At 43.7% G+C, this 19239-nt stretch overlaps 2 protein-coding genes across 6 annotated transcripts in view; one reads left to right on the forward strand and one right to left on the reverse strand.

Annotated features, from left to right (window-relative positions):
- Positions 1 to 188: 188 nt before the first annotated feature.
- Positions 189 to 15461, reverse strand: LOC109896016 (DNA polymerase kappa-like). Of its 2 annotated transcripts, XM_020490201.2 has the most exons (16): positions 15363 to 15461; positions 15028 to 15176; positions 14712 to 14831; positions 14022 to 14174; positions 12315 to 12446; positions 12033 to 12204; positions 11367 to 11582; positions 11119 to 11243; positions 10813 to 10979; positions 10657 to 10689; positions 9000 to 9096; positions 7332 to 7503; positions 6302 to 7159; positions 5897 to 6115; positions 4640 to 4688; positions 1861 to 2203 (listed from the first exon to the last, which is right to left on the reverse strand). In XM_020490201.2, exons 2-16 carry the CDS (start codon positions 15154 to 15156, stop codon positions 2119 to 2121), a joined length of 2727 nt encoding a protein of 908 aa, XP_020345790.1. In that variant the 5' UTR covers positions 15157 to 15176; positions 15363 to 15461; the 3' UTR covers positions 1861 to 2118. The 2 variants fall into 2 exon arrangements, with proteins under 2 accessions (XP_020345788.1, XP_020345790.1); XM_020490199.2 differs by having other exon boundaries at positions 189 to 2203; positions 5897 to 7159.
- A 1656-nt stretch (positions 15462 to 17117) lies between these two features.
- The window catches only part of LOC109896017 (ceramide transfer protein-like), a 46416-nt gene continuing 44294 nt past the window's right edge, over positions 17118 to 19239 (forward strand). Inside the window, exons 1-3 of one of the 4 annotated variants that reach the window (XM_031829921.1) lie at positions 17118 to 17248; positions 17903 to 18021; positions 18759 to 18893. In XM_031829921.1, the coding sequence (XP_031685781.1) occupies positions 17929 to 18021; positions 18759 to 18893 (228 nt within the window). In that variant the 5' untranslated portion in view covers positions 17118 to 17248; positions 17903 to 17928. Of the gene's footprint in view, positions 17249 to 17360; positions 18022 to 18758; positions 18894 to 19239 lie in introns of those variants that run through there. The other 3 variants (XM_020490202.2, XM_031829920.1, XM_020490203.2) reach the window with 3 other exon arrangements.

Here is a 19239-nt window from a genome sequence, read left to right on the forward strand (position 1 = left end):
TCATTCATGTGTATTTGACTATTGAGCTCCTTATATGTACAGTATACTATTATTATGAATCTAAGCTCCAATCAAAACTCCGAAAGTAGTTGAGGCCTTAGGTGTGTTTTAAATGGATTTATACTGCACACATTAAATACTCATCAACATTGACACAGAGACTTTACAAAGTTTAACAAGGAGAATAATTGATTGCCAACACAGTTCATTCAGCAAATGTCAACATGGTGATAACTTTGAGCAATATTCTTGTGGAAACATCTTAAATACTAAATGCACATTTAAATATAATCTAAAATAATTTAGATATTTAAGTTTCCTTATGCAAAACTATAATACACTGAACAAAAATATAAACTTAACATGGAACAATTGCAAAGATTTTACTGAGTTACCATTCATATAAGGAAATCAGTCAATTTAAATAAATAAATTAGGCCCTAATCTATGGATTTCACAATGACTGGGAATACAGATGTCACCAACAGATGCATAACTTAAAAAAAAAAAAGGTAGGGCATGGATCAGAAAATCAGTCAGTATGTGGTGTGACCACCATTTGCCTCATGCAGCGCATAGAGTTGATCACGCTGTTGTCCCACTCCTCTTTGAAGTTGCTCGATATTGGCGGGAACTGGAACACGCTGTCGTATACGTTGATCTAGAGCATCCCAAACATGCTCAATGGGTGACATATATGAAGAGTATGCAGGCCATGAAGAACTGGGACATTTCCAGCTTCCAGAAATTGTGTACAGATCCATGCGACATGGGGCCGTGCATTATCATGGTGAAACATGAGGTGATGTTGGTGGATAAATGGCACAACAATGGGCCTCAGGATCTCGTCACGATATCTCTGTGTTCAAATTGCCATCGATAAAATGCAATCGTGTTCATTATCCGTAGCTAATGCCTGCCCATACCATAACCCCACCGCCACCATGGGGCACTCCGTTCACAATGTTGACATCAGCAAACCGCTCGCCAACACGATGCCATACATGCTGTCTGCCATCTGCCCGGTACAGTTGAAACCATGATTAATCTGGGAAGAGCCAGTGGCCATCGAAGATGAGCATTTTTCCCAAATGAAGTCGGTTACGATGCCGAACTACAGTCAGATCAAGACCCTAATGAAGACAATGAGCATGCAGATGAGCTACCCTGAGACAGTTTGTGCAGAAATATTTTGGTTGTGCAAACCCACAGTTTAATCAGCTGTCCAGATGGCTGATCTCAGATGATTCCGCAGTTGAAGAAGCCAGATGTGGAGGTCCTGGGCTGGCGTGGTTGCACCTGGTCTGCGGTTGTGAGGCACTGCCAAATTCTCTAAAACGACGGAGGCGTCTTATGGTAGAAAAATTTACATTTAATTATCTGGCAACAGCTCTGGTGGACATTCCTGCGGTCAGCATGCCAATTGCACGCTCCCTCAAAACTTGAGATGTCAGTGGCATTGTGTTGTGTGACAAAACGGCACATTTTAGAGTGCCCTTTGTTGTCCCCAGCACATGCGCACATGTGTAATGATCATGCTATTTAATCTTCTTGATATGCCACACTTATCAGGTGGATGGATTATTTTGGCAAAGGAGAAAGGCCCAGTAACAGGGATGTAAACAAATTTGTGCACAAAAGTTGAGAGAAATAAACTTTTTGTGCAGACCAACACTATATGCTGCATTTATATTTTTGTTCAGTGTATTTAAAAAATGTAATCTACTGTTTAGTTATTCTAACCCCTATTCTTCACATCCATTGTGCACCTTCTTCTTTACATCTAAAATGGTGCAAAACACACACAGTCCCCTCATTTAGCCGCAGCTAGTGCATGATCAATTATAGCAGTACAATAAATAAATAAAGCAATTTATGACCATTATGACATTAAAGAATGAACAACATACATAAAAACTAACATTATAGAAAGAAGAAAGTGCATCTTCATTTCTTGAGTAAGCAATCCAAATGGTCAGCAATCCAAGAAGTACTAGGTAGGTAGGTATGGTTTCTAGTGAGGTCACCAGCACTCCATTCACCTGAGATCCAGGTAACAGTCAGTCTTCATCACCGTCTGAGAATAACATGCCATCCTCTTGGTCTTCGTGTGTGTTGTCACCTAAAGAACTTGTCGATGGTGTTCCGAGCTGGGCCCAGGGCTTTGACCTTCTTAGATGGGGGCGGGGGAGACGAGCCTCTCCTGGAAAAGTAGCCAGAACGAAACACAGCACATTTTTTTATGGCGTCAGACTGAGGCTCTGCATCTGTCCTGGTGCTCCTAGACCTTAGTGCTGCTTTTGATACCATCAATCACCACATTCTTTTGGAGAGATTGGAAACCCAAATTGGTCTACACAGACAAGTTCTGGCCTGGTTTAGATCTTATCTGTCGGAAAGATATCAGTTTGTCTCTGTGAATGTTTTGTTTTGTCCTCTGAAGCCCCAAAATTGCCCTCGCTGGAAGCCTGTGTTTCGCACATAAGGAAGTGGATGGCTGCAAACTTTCTACTTTTAAACTCAGACAAAACAGAGATGCTTGTTCTACGTCCCAAGAAACAAAGATCTTCTGTTGAATCTGACAATTAATCTTGATGGTTGTACAGTCGTCTCAAATAAAACTGTGAAGGACCTCGGCGTTACTCGGGACCCTGATCTCTCCTTTGACGAACATATCAAGACCATTTCAAGGACAGCTTTTTTCCATCTACGTAACATTGCAAAAATCAGAAATGTATTGTCCAAAAATTATGCTGAAAAATTAATCCATGCTTTTGTTACTTCTAGGTTAGACTACTGCAATGCTCTACTTTCCGGCTACCTGGATAAAGCACTAAATAAACGTCAGTTAGTGCTAAATACGGCTGCTAGAATCCTGACTAGAACCCAACAATGTGATCATATTATTCCAGTGCTAGCCTCCTCCTACACTGGCTGCCTGTTAAGGCAAGGGCTGATTTCAAGGTTTTACTGCTAACCTACAAAGCATTACATGGGCTTGCTCCTACCTATCTTTCTGATTTGGTCCTGCCGTACATACCTACACGTACATTATGGTCACAAGGCGCAGGCCTCATAATTGTCCCTAGAATGTCTAAGCAAACAGCTGGAGACAGGGCTTTCTCCTATAGAGCTCAATTTTTATGGAATGGTCTGCCTACCCATGTGAGAGACGCAGACTTAGTCTCATCCTTTAAGTCTTTATTGAAGACTCATCTCTTCAGTAGGTCCTATGATTGAGTGTAGTCTGGCCCAGGAGTGTGAAGGTGAACGGAAAGGCACTGGAGCAACGAACCACCCTTGCCCACTCTGCCTGGCCGGGTCCCCCATCTCCACTGTGATTCTCTGCCTCTAACCCTATTACAGGGGCTGAGTCTGTGGCTTACTGGTGCTCTTCCATGCCGTCCCTAGGAGGGGTGCGTGGGTTGAGTCACTGACGTGGTCTTCCTGTCTGGGTTGGCACCCCCCCCCTTAGGTTGTGCCGTGGCGGAGATCTTTGTGGGCTATACTCGGCCTTGTCTCAGGATGGTAAGTTGGTGGTTGAAGATATCCCTCTAGTGGTGTGGGGGCTGTGCTTTGGCAAAGTGGGTGGGGTTATATCCTGCCTGTTTGGCCCTGTCCGGGGGTATCATCGGATGGGGCCACAGTGTCTCCTGACCCCTCCTGTCTCAGCCTCCAGTGTTTATGCTGCAGTAGTTCGTGTGTTGGGGGGCTAGGGTCAGTCTGTTATATCTGGAGTATTTCTCCTGTTTTATTCGGTGTCCTGTGTGAATTTAAGTATGCTCTCTCTAATTCTCTCTTTCTTTCTTTGGCATGATGACTCCTTGCTGTCCCCAGTCCACCTGGCCGTGCTGCTGCTCCAGTTTCAACTGTTCTGCCTGCGGCTAAGGAACCCTAACCTGTTCACCGGACGTGCTACCTGTCCCAGACCTGCTGTTTTCAACTCTCTAGAGACAGCAGGAGCGGTAGAGATACTCTCAATGATCGGCTATGAAAAGCCAACTGACATTTACTCCTGAGGTGCTGACCTGTTGCACCCTCAACAACTATTGTGATTATTATTATTTGACCATGCTGGTCATTTATGAACATTTGAACATCTTGGCCATGTTCTGTTATAATCTCCACCCGGCACAGCCAGAAGAGGACTGGCCACCCCTCATAGCCTGGTTCCTCTCTAGGTTTCTTCCTAGGTTTTGGTCTTTCTAGGGAGTTTTTCCTAGCCACTGTGCTTCTACAACTGCATTGCTTGCTGTTTGGGGTTTTAGGCTGGGTTTCTGTACAGCACTTTGAGATATCAGCTGATGTAAGAAGGGCTATATAAATACATTTGATTTTACTGCACAATTCTCACTCTGTCTTCACCAGTATCTGAAACCTTCTTGTCAACTTCTGGTCAATATTTTAATCTACCACGCAACATTTGTGTTTAATTAAGTCCATTGTGAATGTGTTGACTTTCAAGTCAATTGACAATGTTAATTGATCCAATTCAAAGCTAGGGTGTTGCTAACATGATGAGTCAGTAACCATGGGTACATCTAAATCAATTATCTCGCTCCTTTCTGAGTGACACTCCAATCTCTGATATATACATCCTGAGTCAGAGATATGTCTAAGAAGTTGTAGCTAGTCTCACCTTTTGCTCTTGCCTTTCTGTGGCGCTCTCCGCAGGGGCTGCTCTCGCTCTGTGGGCGGGAAACAGGAAAAGCCCATTAGGAAAAAAAGAATGACAACTGTCTAGGTTCGACAAGCAATTTAGTAATTTGTGTTCTTTTCAAAGCTATAAAGACTGCAACCTCACAGGCAAGTTAGTTAAGAGGAAACTGGAAGAGACTTTCTTTCCATTGTCAGGATTGAATGGGTGAAGAGGTGATTTACCAGGGGCAGTGAGCAGGGCAGGGGAGGCCCCACAGTGTGAAATGAGACGTCTTCGCTCTCTCAAAGGAAATCAATACACAGCCCCCACAATACCATGTCACTGAGACAGACAGACTGGCCTCACAGTGGCCAAACAATCTTCTAGTTTCACCCTTAGACCAGGTCAGTTTCACTCTTTCTTGGAAGAAAATATACTCAACCTCATTTTACAATCTCCTGGATTACATATTGAGTAAAAACAGGCAGAAACAGGACCCATGTAAACACTGGGGATGTGACTGACATTGGAAGCGCATTGAAAACCGGGTGGTTAGGTTAGGTTCTTGGTCTATTTTAATGACCATTTGGTATTTTATTAGGATCCCCATTAGCTGTTGCAAAATCAGCAGCTACTCTTCCTGGGGTCCACACAAAACATGACATCATATAGCACATTAATAGACAAGAACAGTTCAAGGACAGAACTACATGTTTCTGGGATGTGTTTTTCCTATTCATAATACACTTTAAATTTGGCCTTGTATAAGAACTACAAGACACACATTCATGAACAATGTGCAACAACAGATCAGAACAGCCGTAGTTATAGTCCATACTGTCATTTGCAAAACAATATGTATTGAAAAGCTTAATATAAAGAATATTTGAAGATCAGCACTAAATCAGGTAGAGTAGTGTATACATTTTATGTTAATGTATTTGATCCAGATATCAGTTTTTGTTCTGTACCATTTACATTTTGTAAATAATGTTGGTGCTTTGTAGGACACATTTGAGTTGTCTTTCGATTTCAAGCGTGTGAGTTATTTACAGAACTGAACAAATGGAGCTCCATTACGTGCAGTGCGTTCGGAGAATGTTCGGACCCCTTGGCTTTTCCCCGCATTTTGTTGTGTTGCAGCCTTGTTCTAACATGGATTTAATTGTTTTTTCCCTCATCGATCTGCACACGGTGCCCCATGGTGACATGTAATGTGTGATCAATCATTAAATAAAACATCTCTAAAACACTGACCTTTGTGGGCAGCAGGTGTTGCATTGTGGGTGGTGCAGTCCACAGACGCCAGTCCTTCAAGCTCATGTAAGACCTCCTGGTTTAGACAGAGGTCAACGTGTCGGTTAAAGAGGGTGAGGTTATCGGTGTCCTGTGTCACCTGACACACTGGGCAGGTGAGGGCGGGTTCTCTGGGGTCATGTGACTCAAACTTGGGCATAGTCATTGGCCAAGGGCCACCTGGGGACAACGGATGAACACAAGGGTCACTTTGAGATGAACCCTTCAGGATGTTAGGGTCTGTAACTCTAGGTATAGACACACCTCCATTTGGACAAGTGTTAAGGCAGACAGGGTTCAGGGCCACAGCGTTTAGTGAAATATTAGTTGTACTAGTCTCATACAGAAGTAGTCCTTTATTATCACCTGCACTAGAGTCCAATCGAAGGCCCAATGAGTCCAACATGCACCTACTGAGTGGGTCCCTACCTTTCTCCAATCTATCCTCCCTCCTCCTTTCCCCTTCAGCTATCTCTTTCTCAATCTCCCCTTCCCTCTCTTTCTCTACCTCCTCCTCACAGACACTGGAGCCTCTCTCTAGTTCTGTGTCTGTGTGAATGTTGTGCTCCATAGGAACCCCACTGAGACACTGGTCAACATGTCTGTTGAAGACTGTCAGGTCTGTGATGTTCACCTCCCTGAAGCACACAGGGCAGGTCAGACTGTCTGTCCCTGGCTCTGTGGACCAGCACAATGAAGTAGACACATGGGCCTCTGTGCTGCTGGCTGTAGGTGCATGTGTCATGTTGTCAGAAGCTGTCAATGCACTCATAGAGAAGTGTGTCTCTGCTGATGTATTTGGATTCTTCTGAATGGGTGTCTGTGTCTGTTTGGGCTTAGTGGCTGATGAGGCTGGGCCCAGTCTGGTCTCTAAGACGTTCCACTTTCCATCCTCTGGTGGGTCCTCTCTCTCAGCTTGCAGCCGCAGCCTCTGGGCGCGAGCTTTTTGGAAGAAGGACTGCTGCTGCTCCCCAGTCCTCCCCACCTCCACTACTCCCCAGCTGGGTACCCATGGGTGATCCTCCTGCCCCTGGCTCTGCTGTACCAGTGAAGGAAAGGGCTGGGTATGGCCTGGAGGCTTAGGTTGACGATCTTTCACAGGCTTGTGGGAGGAGATCTGTGAGGAGCTACTGGTGTCAGCCCTGCCTTTCTGGAGGAATCCCACAATGCTCTTCTGCTGGGGTTTCTTGTCGTCAGCGCTGACAAAGCTGGAAACTCGAATGCCTGCAGACACGCAAGGATTGATTTGAATTAAAGATAATAATTAATAACAGAATCAGTAGAAGGTACTTCATATATTATTGATCTATACAACAGACATGAAATGTGATATTAAGTATTTTTTTCCAGTGGTATACTCCATTTAAACCAGTGAGAGAAGGTGAATTAAGGTTACCCATGAGCCTCAGTCTCAGTGGCTGGGGGCTGACGTTGTCAATCTCAGTCTTCAGCAAGTCCTTAGCGACAGCAAAGAGCTCGTCACTCGTAGCAACGGCACACGGCAATGTCCACGCTCTGGTTTTCACTTCAAAGTTGACATTTTTAAGCTTCAACGTCACTGTCTTGCCCTGGAAGAAAACAAAGCAATGACATGGGGAATTACAGGATATATCTGGTTGAACCTGGGGATGGAGTCAAAGGACAAAACAGATATTGATTTGACTGATAGATGACACTAAGTGAAGAAGGGTCAAAGACATTTTCCTAAGAGCGTGATGATCATCCCCAAGCAGCCTATTCACCAGGCAGGCTGAGGATCACACTGGTCCCTGGTATTCTCCATAATTGCTCTCTATTTCCTCCAGCTATCAAAAGAACATTAGGGCTAAGCCAGGGGGTGATGGTCGTGCCAAGGCAGCTCTCTCTATCGATTGGAGGGAAACAGACGCTCTAGTAATTGTGTGAGATGATTCTGGGATCCAACACTGATATTGTGATGTTCTGTGACCCCAAAATACCCTTCTAAATACCCTCTCTGAGGAAATATCCTTTCTGTTCAAGAACACTTTTCTGCTCTCTCTTCCTGATAAAATAATTTATATGTTGAAAGATAATGATTAAATAATTCCACTCTGAAACCATATAATTGTATGAAATTGATTAGAATCATAAAACTATAATCTGATGATGTGTGTAGTTTTAGTCAGAATTAGAACAAGGACCTTTTGTTCCTTTTTAGTATGTAAGCAGGGTGCAAGTGGGAAACAAATGATAAGAGGAGCTGTCGACAGACAAGCTGGACTACTGTGTTCCTTACAGGACATTGTTTCCACCCGTGGAGGGGAGAAACTGTTAGGCTTGCAGAAAATTATGAAACGTTGCAGATTAAACAATGTATCTATGTAGTGGAAAAACACAGACTGTCTAAGCAAGGCGTATCTTAAGATTTGAACTTGTTTGTGTGTGTTATAAAGACTGGGTTTGCATTTTTGATGTTAGGACGTCCTCGTGAATAAACATTTTGACTATTGTAAGCTGAGAAATCTGTTTCATTTAAATCAGAATCTTACAAACTCTGGGTTGCAGACTGAGTAGATTAATTGAAGTTTATGAACATTGATAACAAAATTCTCATAACACTTCCCCAGAGAAAAAAATAGGCAGCCAGAGGCAGCCAGACAATGGCTGTTCACAATGGTGCTGAATACTAACGCCGGCCATAACACAGTTCCATGTACTGGCGAACGGTTTTGTATCACAAAAAAAAATAGCCACATAAAGCCAAATACTAGGGAATCGTTGTTTGATTTCAAACACTTTTACTATGAATCCAAGTGAATTTGTGTTTAAGAAAATATACTCTAAGCGAGGAGGAGAAATGTGCTACACAACCTATACCATTACTAAATGTGTACCGAGCTGTACTTTCAAACCTCTCCTCGGGGACCCCCAGTCCTTCCAAGTATTTTAACTATTCTACAGCTACCACAACTGATTCAACTTGACAACTAATCATCAAGCCTCTGAAAAGTTGAAACAGGTGAGGTAGTTCAGGAATACAACAAAATTGTGAAACGTCTGGAGGTCCCCGAGGAGAGGGTTGAAAACCACTGCTGTGGAGTACCTTGAGAGCCTCCTTCTGCAGGTCCTGAGCCAGGTCTTGACACAGCTGCCTGCACAGAGAGGACTGCTCCTCTAATGCAACCATCTCTCCAAATGTCCTGACAGAGAATGAAGGAGACAGAGAAACATGTTGGATGTGGGGAGAGTATTAGAGTACGTTCCATTATTTATCTATTTATTTCACACATACAGTAAGGTCCAAAAGTATTTGGACAGTGACATTTTTTGTAATTCTGCCTCTGAACTGGATATGTGAAATAAATAAACGCATTTAAAGTGCAGACGGTCAGCTTTAATTTGAGGGTATTTTCATCCATATCGGTAGCCTAGCAAGCCACCTGATCTTGTAAGCTTACATGAATGTTCACTGCACAGCGGCAATCAGTCTGGTTATTATGAGGCGAATACATTGGGTGAACCGTTTAGAAATGACAGAACTTTTTGTACATAGTCCCTGTACATAGTCCCCCCCCCCCCCCCGTTTTATAGCCTGGCAACTCACACCGAATTCTTCCGCTGGTCTGTCGTTCGCTACATACTTTAGTCTGAGAATGCCATCATTGAAGTCGATTGTGGTGACGAGGGGTGTTGCACAAAAAAAAGGTCAGCAATTAAGATTGTCTCTAACGTATCATAGTATCAAAGCCAATGACGAATTTTAAAACCGCCACTTTATACGTGTGTTCTGGCTCAACCCATCGGTTTCTGGACTAATCAGACGGCCCCGAATGGGTTTGCATTCGGTGAAAGGTCGGGGAGGTACTCAGGTCCAGACTCATTGCGGAGAAGAAACTAACGTCCGTAGGCGTGGCGTTGCATTTGGCTGGAGCAAGGAGTCTGGGTAGCCAGGCAACCCAAATTAACGTGCGTATTTAAGTCGTAAAAAGTTTAGCATTTGGTCACATATTCCTAGCACGCAATAACTACATCAAGCTTGTGACTCTACACACTTGTTTGATGCATTTACAGTTTGTTTTGGTTGCGTCTCAGATTATTTTGTGCCAAATAGAAATGAATGGTTGATAAGGTACTGATGAGTGAGAAAGTTTACCCAACCAAAATGGCTAACCTCCCATTATTGGTAATGGTGAGAGGACTCAAACGTTCTCACTCATAGTTATTCACGACTCATGCATTATTATCCAGAATCATGGTAGCATCAATGTTAATGGAGAAGTGTTCAGAAACAAGTACTCTATTCTTATTTAGAATAAAAGTGACTCCAAAATGACAAATGATTTACAATTAATTTCTATTTGAGACAAAATAATCTGAAACAACAAAAACAAACTGCAACAGCATCTGACAAGTTTTTAGAGTCACAAGCTTGATGTAATCATTACGTGCTAAGAATATGGAACAAAATACTAAACCCTTGACTACTTTAACACACATAAGTGAATTTGTCAAAATACTTTCAGTTCCCTAAAATGGGGAGACTATGTACAAAAAGTTGTCAGTTCTAAACGGTTCACCCAATATGGATATAATAACCTCAAATTAAAGTTGACCGTCTGCACTTTAAGGTTAACCTTAGGGTTAATAGTAACTGTCATTTCAAATCCTATGTGCTTGAGTAGAGCCAAAACAACAACAAATATGTCACTGTGAAAATACTTTGAGCTCACTGTATGTTGCCAGAAAAGAAAAACAACTACCTCTCTGTGCTCATGCTTTTTCTCTCCCCGTCCCTGTAAGTAAATAAAAAAACAGACAGACTCAAGTCAGATGACTTGAACTCATTTGAAGGATTCATCTACTGTATAGTTGCCCCTCTCTGTCCTGCCCACCCCCTCTGCCTGCCCGGCCAGAACCTCTCGATGTGTGTGGAGCCCAAGCCCAGGGAGATGTCGAGGAAGTGGTGCCAGGATGTCTCAGAGAACAGCAAGGCCAGCAGCGCCATCTCCTGGCCAAGATGGATACAGCTGGTGATACCTAGAGCTCCCAGCATCTTCTCTGTCACGTTCCCAATGCCTGATACCTGGCACACCAAAATACCATATTTTACTCATCTTTATTTGTAGGCCATCAGCTAGCAACATGATCCATAAAAAATATCATTGAGTAAACATCCCTTAATAGGCTGTCTAGGTTTGGGGCTGAAGTGTATAGCAGCCTACCTTCCGGACTGGCAGGTCCTGTATGAATACCATGACAGCCTGTCGGTTAGAGGGGAGTCTGTACTGGCCGTTGGGTTTGTTCTTATCACTACACACCTTGGCCAGCATCATGTTTGGGGCAATGCCTAGAAGAATGACCAATAAAAGACCCATGGCAAATGTGATACAAGCTTGATGTGACTACATACAGAATAGGGACTCAGACAATGTGTCCTCTGAGGAAAATGAACACACAGCGTCTCTCTCACCTGCGCTGGCAGTAAGTGAGGTTTTCTGCTCGATGCGGAAACGCATCTCTCTCACCGCCTCCTCGGCACAGGTCCCAAACACAATCACGTCTCCCCCAGCCCCGCCGCCAGGAGCATCCTGCAGAAAGGGGCAGGAGGAGGAGCTGGGGCTGTCCTCAAACAGGACCGGAGACAGACCCTCTACTGTCTCCTGTAGGCCATCACCCTGCTCCTCAACTAGAGAGAGAGAGAGGTGTGAGATGATTCACAGCTGTGTCCATGTCTCTTATCTTCTGCCCCCCTTGTCACTTGCTATACTTGACAGGTGGCAAAAGTGAACTAGATAAGAGAAACCGAGAGGGACTACACATACATAGTTCTAATCCCTTCTAATTTACTTTCTGTCAGGCAGAAAATGAAGGAAGAATTAGATGAGGCTTATGCTATTAAGCTCTTAATAACCCTCTTTACTTTGGTTATATCTACCATAGAACATGTATCTGCCTTTATATCGCATTCGAACTACTTAAAATTGACTCTCAAAGTTGTCTTACAAATGACAACTTTATCACAGTATGTAAACTATAACTGCAAAATGGGTTTAAAAAAGGAATCCCACAGTGTAACAAATGAACATGACACATTTATTATACAGTAATCCACTGTATTTAGACAGCGACTCCTGACCTGGCACTGACACGGATGTAGCTGTCCCAGTGTCGTTGGTCCGGAGACGGTGGGTACGCAGGGCCTCTGGCCAGACCCTCCTCTGCTCCAGGTGCCCACTGATGTCCAGGTAGGCCTCGTCCAGACTCATGGGAAGGAAGTGAGGGTCATAGTCTGCAAAGATCTCTTGGACCTAGCAGAGGAATAGGATAATTAGTGACCCATATGTCTGTTTGGGGAGGATTTATACATATAGTAAAAGCCTCACTGGCCACTGAAACACTGTGTGTGTCAGATCCTTACTTCAGCGCTCACTGCTCTGTATTTGTCAAAGTCGGTTGGAACAATAACCAGGTTTGGGCAGAGCTTCTTCGCGATGAAGCCAGGCATGGCGGCACGGACCCCAAACTTCCTTGCATGGTAGTTGGAAGTTGTCTGAGGAGAGTGGATAAAACATATACAAGTTGTAGACACAACCTGGGGCACAATACGAGGTAATTGTTGTAGTGCAATAATGGGCCATCTTTCAGATCCAGTTAGATCACCATAAACTAGTTCATACATGAAAGAGAACCAGTGTGAGAAAGATCGCCAGATATGAACCTCCCTCTGGGTAGCGAGGATGACTAAGTCAACAGGTTTGGCTTTCTTATTTTGACATCATATAACTAGACATTTGGTATCACAAACTATATAATAATAATAATATATAATTATATATTATTTTGCTTGTCTCCAGTCTTGCATGGCCAGCCTTCCAAATCCTGTCTCGCTCATAAGAAGCCTTGTGCTTATACACTACATGGCCAAAAGTATGTTGACACCTGCTCGTCAAACATCTCCTTCCAAAATCATGGGCATTAATATAGAGTTGGTCCCCCCCTTCGCTGCTATAACTCTTCTGGGAAGGCATTCCACTAGATGTTGGAACATTGCTGCGGGGACTTGCTTACATTCAGCTACAAGACAATTAGTGAAGTCGGCACTGATGTCAGCGTTCCAATTCATCTCAAAGGTGTTCGATGGGGTAGAGGTCAGAGCTCTGTGCAGGAAAGTCAAGTTCTTCCACACTGATCTCAACAAAGCATTTCTGTATGGACCTCACTTTGTGCATGGGGGCATTGTAATGCTGATACAGGAAAGGGCCTTCCCCAAACTGTTGCCGGAAAGTTGGAAGCACATAATCGTCTAGAATGTCACTGTATGCTGTAGAGTTAACATTTTCCTTCACTGGAACTAAGGGGCCTAGCCCAAACCATGAACAGCCCCAGATCATTATTCCTCCTCCACCAAACTTTACAGTTGGCACTATGCATTGGGGCAGGTAACGTTTACCTGGCATCAGCCAAACCCAGATTCGTCTGTCGGACTGCCAGATGGTGAAGCGTGATTCATCACTCCAGAGAGTCCAATGGCGGCGAGCTTTACACCACTCCAGCCGACACTTGGCATTGTGCATGGTGATATTAGGCTTGTGTGTGGCTACTCGGCCAGGGAAACCCATTTCATTAAGCTCCCGACGTACAGTTATTGTACTGACGTTGCTTCCATGAGGCAGTTTGGAACTCGGTAGTGAGAGTTACAATCGAGGACAGACGATTTTTACACGCTATGCGCTTCAGCACCCGCCGCTCCCGTTCTGTGAGCTTGTGTGGCCTACCACTTCGCGGCTGAGCCGTTGTTGCTCCTAGACTATTCCACTTCACAATAACAGCACTTACAGTTGACCGGGGCAGCTCTAGCAACGCAGAAATTTTACGAACAGAATTGTTGGAAAGGTGGCATCCTATGATGGTGCCATGTTGGAAGTTGAATGTCACTTCAGTACGTGCCATTCTACTCCCAATGTTTGTCTATGGAGTATGCATGGCTGTGTGCTTGATTTTGTACACTTGTCAGCAACGTGTGGCTGAAATGGCCAAATTCCCTAATAGGAAAAGAGGTGTCCACATACTTCAGGCCATGTAGTGTATGTTGCTAGCAAATTAACAGTCCTGTATAGAATCTCACCAGCATGCTCATAGAGCCCACGGCCATGGGTTTGTCCTTCAGGTCAGGACAGTCTCTCGTCTCCACCGCAGCGTAGAAGGCATCCATATCCACGTGCACAATAACACGGCTCAAGTCACGAACCCTCTCCAGGTCAAAGGTCATCTTTTCCACCTACAACAAGACGTTCAGAGGCGACAGAACTTCAATCAAATTATAACACCTAAATATATGGGGGCGGAAGGTAGCCTAGCATTGGACTAGTAACCGAAAGGTTACAAGATCGAATCCCCGAGCTGACAAGGTAAAAACCTGTCGTTCTGCCCCAGAACAAGGCAGTTAACCCACTGTTCCAAGGCAGTCATTGAAAATAAGAATTTGTTCTTAACTGACTTGCCTAGATAAATAAATGTAAAACAAAATATACTGTAGAAGCTATAAACTTACTGTATCTGTGTGTCAGAGGTCGCATAATGTGTGTGTGTTTTTACAATTTTATTTAACTCAGAAAGTCAGTTTACAATGATGGCCTACCCCGTCCAAACCCTAACGACGCTGGGCCAATTGTGCGTCGCCCTATGGGACTCTCAATCATAGCCGGTTGTGATACAGCCTGGAATCAAACCAGGGTCTGCAGCACTGAGATGCAGTGCCTTAGACCGCTGCACCATTCGGGAGCCCGCGTGTGTATAGAGCCCGCCTGCACTGTACCTGTGTTTGTGCTTTGCTCAACTGTTGCTCAGTGATGTGTGCTTTCTGCAGCATCATCCTCTCAATGCGCTGGTTCACCTGCTGTTCCTTTTTCATCTCGTTCTCATAGAACCTGGAGCCCTGTAGGAGAGGAAGGTAAACACAGAGGCTGATGACCTCCAGTAACTGGCCATGTTACACTGGGCCTCAACAAGTGGGTTTGTCTGTTCCTGTGCCATTACATTACAGTAAGGTAGCTAACTAGGGTATTAACTCAGAGTCTAGGCGAGTGTTAGTTTGGCTGTTTGGATACAGACAGAAGTTCTCAACATGGTACCTTGGAGGACTTCATGATGATCTTGTTTATCTTGTCCCTGTCAAGGCCCTCCATTCCAGCCTTGTTGTCATTGAGGGCCATTCTGGAGAGGAAGCCCTCCCCACTGGAGGAGGTCCCCCCAGTCTCCATCCTTCACCTCAAGTGAGACCCTGCATTTAATACATAAAGTTAACGTTAGAACAAGCAAGAATAATTATGGTAACTAAGTTAACAAACTAGCTACCACAATATGTACCAAAAGTTGGTTAAAAATATTCTAAACAGCCAGTAACGTTTGAAGCAAGTTTCCAACTATCAATGACAAAAACAAAATTATATTTTGTTTGTGTACTGGCCGAATTTGGCGCCATTATAAGTATCTTCTTTGCCGATGCATCTTGTCTTCGGTCTTCACTCCTGAGTTTTGAATTTGCTTCCGCATGCTAGCCACGTCATTATGGGGCAGGACCGGAGCTGCAGTCAGAGAGGAAGAGGTTAAAGAGAGAGGCCCAACTCTGCGGAAAATCTGTCTCCCTCCAGCAGGTGGCGTTAAAAAAAGAATTGCACACCAAGCAAGGAGTTTTTGTATGTAGATCAATGAGTTTAGAATTTGGTAAAACATCAAATGAATGGCCTATTTGCTACGTGAGGTTTATTTGATTGAATATCATTTTCGTATTGCTTAATTTGTTACGAGTGTACTGATATAAAGGTACAATATAAATATAAGGACACATGACATCCCCGCAAAACACCTGATATCAGAGTTGTCTCGAGATGGCTATGCATATTCATGACATGAGGCTAGTAGCATAGCATCTCTCCATTGAATACAGCACAGGTAGCTGCTGAGGGAAAAAAGCTCAAATGGAACGGAGCAAATGGAATGGCATCAAACACCTGGAAACCATGTGTTTGATGTATTTGTTACCATTTCATCTACTCCGCTCATCATTACAACGAGACCGATCTCCCTAATTAAGGTGACACCAACCTCCTGTGGAATACAGGTGGTTGAATTCAACAACCCTCATCAAATATTAAACATTTTTGGAAAATAATTAGATCCACAAATCCAAAGAAAGGATAGACGGGAGCTAGACAGCCTATTCCAATTGTTAGGGCGCAGAGACAAGTCTCTTGTCTGTATAGAGAGGCCGATTGATGAAGAAGAAGAAGAACCTGGATTTTGTGGGGACGGTTGAGTGGAAAAAGAGACAAGCGGGAACCACAGGAACTTCTGTTATGAGTGTGGGGACCTACTGCCTCTACCTAAGCTGCAGGAGACAGTCTTCTGTTTCAGCTGTGAGGAAGGAAAGAGGAAAAGGAGGAAGAAGGCGCCGAAGAGCATGAGGAAAGCAGAGGTTGAGGTTGAATTTGATGAAGATGACAATAGAAAGGGAGATGGGGAGGCGAAGAAGACTGGTGGCAGGAATGTTAGAATATTTCAGTTATCCCGTACAAGGTTTTGTGCTGAACCCATTACGTTGTTACAGGTGTCAAGTTTATGGGCATGTGGCAGCAATGTGTAGGGGGGAGTGGCAGCAGTGTGTGAGAAGTGTGCAGAAGGGCATGAGACAAAAGGAATGTGCAGTATTGGGGAAAGAAGCGTATGTGTTAATTGTAGAGGTGGCCATGGTGCTGGGGATCAGAAAGAAGTGTCCGGTGCGAGAGAGGCAGGTTGATGTTACCAGGGTTAGAGTAGTGCAGAGGGTGTCATATTCACACACTGAAAAAAAGTAGAGGAAGATGGGTCAGGGTGAGGGATCCTGATAGGATTAACTTTCATAGCTATGGTTATCAACTGTACAGCAAAGATGGAACGTAGGTCACAGAAATGAGATGTTGTGGTGGCAGAGAAGTTTTTGGGGTACCATATTGGACTTCAGAAGAGTTATAGGGTGTGTTGGGTGGCGGTGTCCTGTTGGCCTGGGGAAAAGAGCCAGATGGGTTTAAATAATGAAATAGGGTTGTGGGTTTTAATGAGTGTAAGGTTAAGGTTGTTAATTTCTCCATTTTGTTTTGTGGATCAAAGTATAATGGATTTATATCCCGGTCAAATTGTTGGTGGTAATGCATCATAATTTGTATGCCAACCGCTGTTAAACCTCACTGAAGAAGAATATACAGTAATGCCCAACATCCAGGAACGCCCCGAATTGCGGCCGCAATTGCAACCTTCTCTACAGCGCTGATAAACAAAACCTTGACAATACATGTCCATCGACATAAACTTTAACAGGTGAGCTAGTGTTGTTGATTTATTAATATGATCTCTCTATGTAACGTGATTAATTTATTCAAACAATGAAATATCACATCGTAGCAAGTGATTTTGATTTAGAGATCATATATTTTGCGCAGTTTCTGCATAGCAGCGATGATACCGAACAACCACAGGCGGAGGCAAACAGGTTTGGTTCGTCCCGTTCATGACAGCGCACTACAGATTCGCGGGGAGGCTAGCTACCGTACTGTTAGTTCTCGGAGTCTGAGGGCGTCTCTGAAATGATTTACCATGTGTATTTGATCGTAGAGGATATGGCGCATTTAAACAGAAGGACTATATTGACTGCTGCGTTTTGACTGGATTGCTAGCCAGCTAACTAGCTTTAGCTAAATGCATTGCATTTGCTTCTAGCTAACTTGAGATAGCAAACGTTGTCGTGTTGCTATCGAAACACATAGCCCGCAAGAAGTTGTGGATTTAACGCTACGTTAGTTAGCTAACCATGCAATTATTGCATGCCAGAGACAATCAGGAGTGGCTTGCTTAGTTATACTGTCTCATGTTTTTCTACAACGTTTGCCCTCTAACCGATTTGGCAACACTCGCTAGGCCAAGTCTTATCAATTGGTGTATTTTAATTTGCTCGTGGTAAACGCTATCCTCTAGGTAACTACCAACAACTTGGTTGTTAAATGTCGGAGAAGAGTTCGAACTCGTCGGGCTCAGATGAAGATGTGGATCCCGAATCTGGGCAGCCTGTTGAACTCGGTGGCGTCCTAAGCAAGGTAAGACAAACATTGCATCTTTATTCCGGACTTGATCCTCTAAAAACCACTATGCTACAACTACAATAACTAAATACCTGCTAGCTTTTATTCAAAGTTTGATGTGCCCATTGTACACTTCCCTATGGTGTACAATGGTTGGGTCAGATTGACAATGTTTTGATCAATCTAAATTACTATCAGCCAATAGGTACAACAAACACATGTCCGCTGTTACTAATAACAAGCTGCCTGAGCCAAATTGCAATCAGGGATTGACATTAAAGTCTGAAAGGCACTTGCCCAGTATTTTTTGGGGTTGCTCGAGGATTCTGATCAGTTGACCAAAAATGTAAATGAGCTATTTATACACAGAAGTGCAATATATCCCTGCCTTTCATCTACACATGGGGAGGAATCAGAAAGATTCGTTTTAGGCTACTGGAATTCTTTGCAGATTGGTTGTTATTTTATTTGATCACATGCCCAATGGGACAACATCAAAGCAGGCTCCACTGCTCAGTTCACTTGCCTCAAGCAATAGGGTAACCTTTAATGTCAGTCCCTGGCCATTAATAGCATCCTTTTGTGGGACATGCAACACCCACTTCTCTTTCAATTAACCAGGAAATGAATTTAACTAATCATTGTCATCTATAGTGATTGTGTGAAACTAAATACATGACCCCTGTCCTACTGTAAGTACACCGCTAGTAGAATTGTAGGCTTGACTATCTGCTCTTATGTTTTGTTGACAGTGGACCAACTACATTCACGGATGGCAGGACCGGTGGGTAGTGTTGAAGAACAACACTCTGAGCTACTATAAGTCAGAGGATGAGCGGGAGTACGGCTGCAGGGGCTCTCTGTGTCTCAGCAAAGCTATCATCACTGTAAGTAAGAGGAAATGTTCATTTCCTCTCAGAAAGCAGCATTATGGCACATTTTGGCAAAAATGTTTGTTCAGACACTGAAATGGTGGAAGTGAAATGACAAGGGCATACTGACACTACAAGAAGCACCAGTTATAAACACATATACATTGTTCTTTATTAGGCATCTGAAATCCTGACTCTGTATTGTAATGTCTGGCCACATACTGTTATCCTTTGTGTGGCATGCTTCTGTTTCTAGCCAGTTGACACTTTATTCTCCTCAGGCAGGCCTCCTGTTGGTTAGATACACTGAAATCCAACTCCCTGGTTAAACATATTTTCTTTCTGAAATACCATGGTTCAC

This window comes from Oncorhynchus kisutch, linkage group LG8 (assembly GCF_002021735.2).
Source record: "Oncorhynchus kisutch isolate 150728-3 linkage group LG8, Okis_V2, whole genome shotgun sequence".
Lineage (NCBI taxonomy): Eukaryota > Metazoa > Chordata > Actinopteri > Salmoniformes > Salmonidae > Oncorhynchus > Oncorhynchus kisutch.